At 50.9% G+C, this 8838-nt stretch overlaps 1 protein-coding gene across 2 annotated transcripts; it reads right to left on the reverse strand.

Annotated features, from left to right (window-relative positions):
- Positions 1–350: 350 nt before the first annotated feature.
- CA9 (carbonic anhydrase 9) lies at positions 351–8688 on the reverse strand. Of its 2 annotated transcripts, XM_016188010.2 has the most exons (11): positions 8272–8684; positions 7300–7326; positions 6878–7048; positions 6567–6709; positions 6389–6481; positions 4138–4204; positions 1822–1979; positions 1518–1665; positions 1355–1381; positions 668–749; positions 351–537 (listed from the first exon to the last, which is right to left on the reverse strand). In XM_016188010.2, exons 1-11 carry the CDS (start codon positions 8588–8590, stop codon positions 471–473), a joined length of 1302 nt encoding a protein of 433 aa, XP_016043496.1. In that variant the 5' UTR covers positions 8591–8684; the 3' UTR covers positions 351–470. The 2 variants fall into 2 exon arrangements, with proteins under 2 accessions (XP_016043496.1, XP_060055194.1); XM_060199211.1 differs by lacking the exons at positions 1518–1665; positions 1822–1979 and having other exon boundaries at positions 8272–8688.
- Positions 8689–8838: the final 150 nt, after the last annotated feature.

The raw sequence follows: 8838 nt of genomic DNA on the forward strand, positions 1-8838 counted from the left end.
TAAATATAAATAAGTCTAAAAGACAGAAAGAAGAAACGGGTAGTTGTAGGAGATGTAACAGTGGACAAGATGGAGTAATGGGAGAAAGGAGTGGGGAGCTTCCAGAAGGTAAGGAAACATCCTTCCCTCAGGGTTAACAGAAGGTACCGGCCCTGCCAACACCTTACCTCCTAAGATTCACTTCCGACTTTGAACTCCAGAACTCTAAGAGACTAGACTCATGGTGCCACTAGTTCTTGGTTCTTGGTGATTTGTTACAATAACAGTAGGCCATGAGTAATACATACCATCCTTCTGATTTGAAGAACAAAGTGTCTTTCACATATTTTATTAGAACCATTTATTTAAAAAAAAAATTCTTTGGAGGTTAAAAAGGAAGTGGTATAAACGGGCAGGACCGGACAAAGTCTCTGGCCGTCCCTGAGATTTCTCTGGCCAGCTTCTCCACACATTCTCCAGGCTCCAGGCCTTCAGGTGACAGTCTCGGTGACCTCTGCCGGGTGGTAGCTAACGTTCCCTTTGGTTCCACTTTGGCGTCTGCACAACAAAGAAGCCTCATCAGAAAATTCCAGCAGGGGTCTCACTGGTGTGCAATTTGCAGAAAGTTCTGGATTCCATGTGGGGTGGCGGGGCTGTGCCTGAGGGAGAGGGCCAGTTCGACTCATACCTGAGCTGCCTCCTCATCTGCACAAGGAAGGCGATGCTCGTGGCAGCGAACAGGATGCCAAAAACTAGGGCCAGAATGTCACCTGGAGGGAGAGAGGTTGCCTTGGCGAGTGAAGGAGTCCAAAGGGCTCTCTAAAAGATTGCTCAAGTGTACCCCCTCCTTCTGCCCCAAGTTTTCCAACTTCTCCGAGTGTCTTAGAATCCAAAAGGGACCAACTGACAGATATGAAGATGGGTACACAAGAAGGGGTAAGACAAGCATACCCCCCTCCCTAACAGTGCAGTAAGAGAGACCGCCTGGAAGGTGGTATAGTGGCTAAGATGTTGAACTTGAAAATATGAAGTCCTAAATTCAATCCCCAGCATTGCCTGTGGCAGAGAACACTCTGGTTCTCGCTCTCTTCCCTTGTTGATGAATCCCTTTAAAAAATGAAGTAAAATGGGATTGAGATGGAGCATACTAGGAGATTTCTGGAGGTTTGTCCTGACCACCTCTTGTCCTAGGGACATGGGGAGGGGGGGGAAGGGCAGTCCCCCTCCCTTACCCCTAATATTACTTTGTTGGGGTTGAAGTTCCATAGAAAAAGGAAGGAGAGGCAGCAGAGGTGGTCCTGACTAGCCCTGGGGGCTGAATGGTGCCAAGGAGTGTTCCCCCAACATCAGGAGAAAGAGGAGGGTGCAAACTCACCAGCAGCGAGGCAGGAGTTCAGACGCACTAAAGGGAAAAGGATATGTTAGAGTCGGGGACTATGGCTGTCAGGGTCAGCCTTGGCACAAATGAACACACACTGGAGGGTGAAGGGCCTGGGCTGGGAAACCATGCAGCTACATGACACCAGACAGAGCTGTACCTGGCTCCGAGCTCCTCGGGCTGCTCTCCACGCTGACGACGGGGAAGGAGGTCTCGACCACTCGCCCATTCAGAGGCTGTGTGGCTCGGAAGGTCAGCTGCAGCCGGGAGGCATCAGGTCCCCACAGGGAGGAAGAGAGTGTGTGGAGCTATGGAGGGCAGCAGAGTGGGGGTGAGCTCTCGAGCAAGCAAAAGGATCACAGGCCAGCTCATGGCCAGCACCTCAGGCTCCACTGTGCATGCCCCTAACCCCATCTCCTGCTTCACTCTACACCCCTCAGCGTCACCATCACACCCCAGCCCACCTGCTTAGCACTCAGCCTCACTGTCTGGTTGAACACGGTCCAGATGACTCCCTGAGCACAGGGCGGTGTGGTCAGGGACCCCTCATATCGAAAGTAGAGGCTGAGGTCAGAGGGCAGCAGTGTAGACACATCCAGTCCTGGGATCCACGTCTCTGAGCCTGTGCAGAGGAGTGAGACTGGAGTCCTTACATGGATTGCCACCCCCCTCCCCACCTCTGCTTCAGGATACAGTCTCACCTCCCTAAGACTATCTCTTCTTTTTTATTTTGTAATATTTATTTATTTGTGTGTTTATGTGTGTATTTATTGCCACCAGGGTTATTGCTGGGGCTCAATGCCTGCGTGATGAAGTCATTGCTCCCAGTGGCCAATTTCCCTTTTTGTAGTTTTTGGCCTTTATTTTACTTGATAGGACAGAGAGAAATTGAGAGGGGAGGGTGAGATAGGGAGAGAGACAGAGAGACACCTGCAGCATTGCTTCACCACTAGTGCAGCTTCCCTCCTGTAGGCGGGGACTGGGTCTTAAGCAGGGTCCTTGTGCATGTGTTCACTCTACCGGGTGCACCACTGCCAGGCTGTGAGACCATGTCTTGACTAAGTCTACTCCTCCATGTAACAGCACAAGACTCAGAAGAAGAAAGAGCTTCATAGAGTGTGGTAGGAGCTGCCTCAGTCCTCTCTCTGAGTCTCTGTTCTAACTTTTTTTTTTTTTAAAGATTCTACTTATTTATTAATGAGAAAGACAGGAGGAGAGAGAGTAAGAACCAGCTATCAGTCTGGTACATGTGCTGCCGGGGATGGAACTCAGGACCTCAGGCTTGAGAATCCAGTGCTTATCCACTGCACCACCTCCTGGACCACATCTCTGTTCTAACTTTGCATACTCTGAAAACATGCTGGAACACAGATTTAAGCCCAGAGCAAACCAAAAGGGAAAATAAAGACTGGCACTGTGTGTGAGTGTAATGCTTGTAATGCTGGAGGCTGGTGGTGGCACACCTGGTTGAACGTACATGTCACCATGTGCAAGGACCTGGCTTCAAGCTCCTATTCCCTCCTGCAGGGGGTGGGGGGGTAAACTTCAAGAGTGATGAAGCAGGTCTGCAGGTGTCTCTCTTTCTCTCTCCTTCTCTGTCTCCTTGTCCCCTCTCAAATTCTCTCCATCCTATCTAGTAAAAAAAAAGAAGTGTGTGGCGGGGGGAGGGGGGACGTAGATAGCATAATGGTTATGCAAAGAGGCTCTCATGCCTGAATCTCCAAAGTCCCATAAGCCAAATTTGAACAGTGTCCTGGGGGAAAAAGGGGGGGGGGGCAGGAAAAATGGCTGCTAGGAGTGGTAGATTCCTCATGCAGGCACCAAGCCCTAGCAGTAACTCCGGTGGTAGAAAATAGATTAAGAGAGAGAGGAAGAGAAAGAGATGCTCTAGTTCTCTCCTTTCTCTTCTCTCTCATTAGTAAACACTTTGTTAAAAATGAGCTGTATAATGTGTAAATAAACATCAATATTTACAACTATAGAAAACAGACACAAGGGAGCCAGCAGTGGCACACCCAGCTGAGCACACATGTCGCCACACATGAGTACTTGGGCTCAGCCTCCCACTCTCCAACTGCAAAGGGGAAGCTTCATGAGTGGTCAAGCAAGACTGCAGGTGTTTCTCTGTTCCTTCCCCTTACTATAACTCCCACCCCTCTGAGTTTCTCTCTGTCCAATCAAATTAGAGGGGAAAATGGCTGCTGGGAGCAATGGTTTCATGGTGCAGGTACCAAGTCCCAATGATAACCCTGGTGGCAATAAGAAGAAAGAGAGAGAGAGAGACAGAAAGAAAGAAAGAAAGAACGAACGAACGAAAGAAAGAAAGAAAGAAAGAGAAAGAAAGAGGCTCTGTGGCACAATGGCATTGGACTTCTAGTGATAGAAAGAAAGAAAGAAAGAAAGAAAGGAAGGAAGAAAGGAGGGAAGAAAGAAAGAAGGAAAGAGAGAGAGAGAAACACAAACACAAGAACTGGAAAAGCAGGTCTCTTTAGTTTGCAGAACCTGAGATCTAGTATTGAGGTTTTAAAATGACCCAGAACAGGGTTGGAAGATACCTCTCTGGCTTCCTTAACTCATTTCCTCCACACCCCAGCCCTAGTCACACTTTGGGTTTTGTCTGGTTTTGGGTTTTTCACCATAAAGCCTGTGGGCAGCCATCGCTGGCCTGTGTCTGTGTGCGGCGTCTTGGTTCTTATCAAGCGTGCAGTCGGCTAGTTCATGCATCAACTACTTAACTAAGGGGGGATTTTTAAGGGTGGTGACCAGAGCTACAGACTAACCTTCCTCAGTGATTTCTTCCAAGTGAGACAGCAACTGCTCATAGGCGCCATTTTCTTCTGGGCCCTCCTAGAGATGACAAAAAGAGACATGTATCTGGGGGCTAAGGCTGCAGGAGAGTTCTCCTAGTCCTCCTCCACTGCTCTGCTCCCAGGGTGCTGGACCAACACAAGATCTTATGTATTGTGGTCCGGGAGGTGGCGCAGTGGCTAAGGAACTAAGTTCAATCCCCGGCAGCACATGTACCAGAGTGATGTCTGGTTCTTTCTCTCCTCCAATCTTTCTCATTAATAAAATAAATAAAATCTTTAAAAAAAATCTTATGTATTACTCAGTTTAGTTATTCTCTCCTCTCCCTCCCTCTCTAACCTTCTGATGTCTCATGCATTTACAGTTCCTGGGAGATTTTTTAATTTTTTTTATTTCAGAGAGAGAGAGAAAGGTGAGAAACTACAGCACTGCTCCACCATTCCTGGGGCCTCCCATAATGCTTCTGTGGTACTTCTCTGTGGTCCTGTGTGTTAAAACCCAAGTCCTCACACATGACAAGGTAAATGTTTGCTCTACTGAGTAAGCTATCTCCTGCTCTGATTATTTCTTCTTCTCTCCTTTTCTCCCTCTCCTCCTCCTTCTTTTGTGTGCTGTTGCCAAGATTTCACTGTTCCGAGTCTACTTTTCTCCACAGAAAGAGATAGTGACAGAGGGAGACAGGGAATAACACAGCACTAAAGCTTCCCTCAGTGTGATAGTGGCCAAGCTGGATTTATTTTTCTTTTATGCATCAACCTAACAAGTCTGGTGGATCAGTTTTCAATGGAAAATTAGAGGAGAAAGAGAAAGATAGGTTATTTTGCCAGGATACAAGCCCTCAATATCTCAAGCCAAATTAACTTTTTCAGACCAACTTATCCTGAACTGGCAAGATAGCTTTGCTTTGTTACGGACATGGCCCATGTTCTAGCCTGTCTCCTACTGCACTGAGAGAAGCTTCAGCCCTATAGTATCTTTCCCTCTGTCTCTCTAGCTTTGTCTCTTTTTATCTGAAAAAAAAAAATCAGCTTGGAGTTGTGAAGTTCCAGTGACAACCAAAAGACAAGCAAAGAAATAAAGTAACTAATCTGTATTTCCACACAGTCATCTCTCCATAGAAAAAGCCATAGTAGGAGGGGCTGGGTGGTGGTTCACTTGGTTGAGTGTACATATTAAAGTGCGCAAGGACCCAGGTTCGAGTCCCCAGTCCCCACCTGCAGGGGGAACGTTTCACGAGTGGTGAAGCAGGGCTGCAGGTGTCTCTCTGTCTCTCTCCCTATCTCCCCCTACCCTGTCAATTTCTGGCTGTCTCTATCCAATAAATAAAGATAAAAAAAAATAAACAGAAAGCCATAGTAGGGAGTCAGGTGGTAGCGCAGCAGGTTCAGGACATGTGGCCCTTGGAGTCCCCGGCTCCCCACCTGCAGGGGAGTCGCTTCAAAAGCGGTGAAGCAGGTCTGCAGGTGTCTATCTTTCTCTCCCCCTCTCTGTCTTCCCCTCCTCTCTCCATTTCTCTCAGTCCTATCTAACAACGACGACATCAATAATAACAACAACAAAAAAAAAAAAAGCAAGGGCAAGAAAGCCATAGTAATCCCTATATTCATATTCTGCATTCACCTTAGCAATGCATTTGTCTGACTACTGGAGTAAGCACAGGCTATCTATTTCTGAGTCTTTGTATTTAGTGTTGACTCTGCATAAAAGACCTTTCCTTTTGTGTGAGGGAGACAGCATAATGGTTATGCAGAGACTCTCTCATGCCTCAACTCAGCTCCAAAGTCCCAGGCTCAGTTCCTCACACCACCATAAGCCAGAGCTGGGTAGTGCTTTGGTGGGAAAAAAGTAAATTTCTTTCCCACTCGTGAATACCTCAAGTTTCACCTCCTTTAGGAAGCTTTCCTTAACCACCTCTTTTATCCAGTCATCTTATTGACTTTATTGCATATGTTTATCATGTTGGCCTCCCCCAGTGACTATAGGCTCCTTAGGACAAGAACCCACGATCTTCTGGGTGGATTCTTCTGGAATTCTTTTTGTGGCTGAGTGCCTGGCTCTAGTGGGTATTGAATGAACAAATCAATGAGTGAATGAGGATGCCAGCCATGGGGTGTCTGAAGCAAGATGTGTGGAGCCCCAGGATGGGGCACAGGGCGTGGCAGCTAGAGACGGTGTGTGTCCGGCAGCGGTGGTGGTAGCGGGCAGGTGGTTTGGGGCTGGTACCTGCAGGAAGGCGGACAGCACAGCTAGGCCCCCGGGGCGGTCCAGGGCCTCCTCAACTTTGGCAAAGGCATTGCTCAGGTGAACCACGTGGATCTGGAAAGGACACGAAGACAGGGGTGGGTAACATTCCCGGACCTGTGGCACCCTCCCCCCTCGCCTTTGACACCTGTGTGCTCACCTCGGCAGGGAACCGGTGGCCTCCAACCGTGTGCTCCGAGCCCGGGCTACCTGGTGTTCCCCAGTGCAGGTGCAACTGCAGAGCTCGGTACTCCCGCCCGGGACCCAGGGCCATCTCCAGGCCCGGAGGCAGAGTCAGCTGAACTGTGGAGAGAGGCGCAGGTGAGCCGGCTCGGCCCGGGTAGAGAGAGCGCGCCAAAGGCCCACCGCTGCGCCCCACGACCAGATCCCCTCCCTGCCCCCTGGCCGACAAGCCACGCCCTTTCATAGAGACCCCGCCCCTTCCCCAGGCTCCGCCCCCAGGCCCCTCACCGGTGTGGCCATTGTTGCGCAGGCGCAGTTCCGGGAGCGGCGGGAGCTCAAAGCCCATGAGCTCTGGCGGCTGCAGGGCCCGGCTGAAGGCGGCGAGCTCCGGGCGGATGTCCACCGGGGACTGGAAGCGGCCGGCGCACTTGGGGAACGCTTGGGGCCAGGGCAGGTCTCCTGGGATGCGAGAGAACTGGGCAATTGGGCGGGAAGTCTAGTGACAAGATCTGGGACTTTCAGGGAACCGGGGTGGAGCCAGGTGGCATCCGGGCGGGAAATAGAAATCTGGGATGTGGACAGAAACTGGCAGCGGGTGCAGTGGGGAACCCGCCAGTGTGTTCGGGGATGTCTGGGGTGGGGGTGTGGGGTGGAGCAGCTTAGCAGAAAGGGGTGTGCGGTCAGGGTCCGAGCAGCGGGTAGGTTCTCACCTCCATAGCGCCAGTGACTGTGGTCATCTGCATAAAAGAGAAGAAACGAGTCTAGTTTTCGAACTCACCCCCTTCCTAGTAGCCAGAATGTGGGTCCCCCTCAACACAGCAGCGGCCCACAGGCTCAGATGCCTTAAGAGGCACCACATGCAGGAAGGGCAGGTGCAAGCACAACAGATGCAGCCAACCATCAACCCACAGCTTGGACACAGCGATCCTTCTGTCTCAGAAATGCCAGTTTGCAACTGATCTTGGGGCCTGCAAATTGGAGGGCGGGCGGGGGCGGGGGGGGGCTCAGTCCCCAGGCCTGGAGTCAGTAGATCAGTTTTTCTTGCGTGCTTTGTTTCTTTCTTGCATTCCGTTCTCTCCCTTTTTCCCTGCTTAACTTCCAACTCCCTCCCTCCCTTCCTCCCTCCCTTCCTTCCTTCCTTCCTTCCTTCCATTCTCTCTCTCTCACTCGCTCTCTCTCTCTCCCCCAACTTTCCTTTCTTCCTGAGGCATCCCTTCTCCTCATTCTTCTTTCTTCCCTTTCCGGTCTGGTTTGACAGTCAAGACACCAAGTTCCCTTACCTGCTGTTTCTTCCGACCTCCCTCATTCTCTTTTCTCATCTGGAGACTGAAAATGGGGTGATGTCTGTAAGTCCTATCTCCTTTTCCTCCGACTCTGCATTTGCTCTTCCCCCTCATATTCATACTCTTCTCCACCTACATTTGTTTCTTTCCACACGTAACCTCTTTTTTCTTCTTCTTCTTTAGCCCCCCCCCCCATTTTTTTTCTTGTGTTTTCCTATTCACCTCTCTGCACCTGTCCTCTGAGGGGAAGATTCTAGTAGCATGGGAGCTCCTGGGGTTGGGAACTGGGCACAGTTACTCTCCTTGCCTGAATAACTTCTGCCGGGGCCATGCTGGGCTTTGGTGAGAGGAGGCATGCACTTCCTGGAGCCTAGATTTAGAGGGCTGAGAGCCACTTACCTTTGTGGTGCCCGTGGGCATTATTCTGGGAGCCTTCCGTATCCTTGGGAGCCTCGGTAGATTTATCCTCTATCTTCAGTTCGTCCTCTCCTTTTGGTTCGTTCTTCACTCCAGGTGGGTCTTCCCCTCCTGGTGGGTCCTCCTCACTGGGCAGATCCTCCTTGCCCAGTGGGTCATCTTCCCCGGATGAATCTGCACCCTGCACCTGGGGATGGGCAGGCCCCAGGAGCAGCAGGAACAGCAGCAGTTGCACTGTGGGGCCTGCGACTGGAGCCGGGATCAACAAAGGCAGCCAGGGCCTGAGGCACAGGGGAGCCATGTGGCTGACTGTGGGGTGTCCCGGGACACGGTGCGCTCGGCTGGGGTGTGTACGGGCTGTACGTGCATTGGAAACTGGAGCTGGTTGGGGGAGGAGCAAGCCTGAAGGGGAGCAGGCTGACTCACAGAATGCCCTTTTGTAGAAATGGAGCCAAAGTCCCGTGGATCTGCCTGGCCCTCTGCCGCCTTCTGGACACGAGGCCTGGAAGGGGGTGGAGTGTGAGGCAGGTACATTCACAAGGGGGGAAG

The sequence above is a fragment of the Erinaceus europaeus genome, chromosome 10, assembly GCF_950295315.1.
Source record: "Erinaceus europaeus chromosome 10, mEriEur2.1, whole genome shotgun sequence".
Lineage (NCBI taxonomy): Eukaryota > Metazoa > Chordata > Mammalia > Eulipotyphla > Erinaceidae > Erinaceus > Erinaceus europaeus.

Excerpts from the sequence above, each read along its gene's own strand:
- CA9 (XM_016188010.2), bottom strand. The coding sequence starts at position 8,590 with ATGGCTCCCCTGTGCCTCAGGCCCTGGCTGCCTTTGTTGATCCCGGCT. Across the intron at positions 1,666-1,821 it reads TGAGGCTGAGTGCTAAGCAG|CTCCACACACTCTCTTCCTC; the intron begins GTGGGCTGGGGT and ends TGCCCTCCATAG. Across the intron at positions 1,382-1,517 it reads CCCGAGGAGCTCGGAGCCAG|TGCGTCTGAACTCCTGCCTC; the intron begins GTACAGCTCTGT and ends TTTTCCCTTTAG.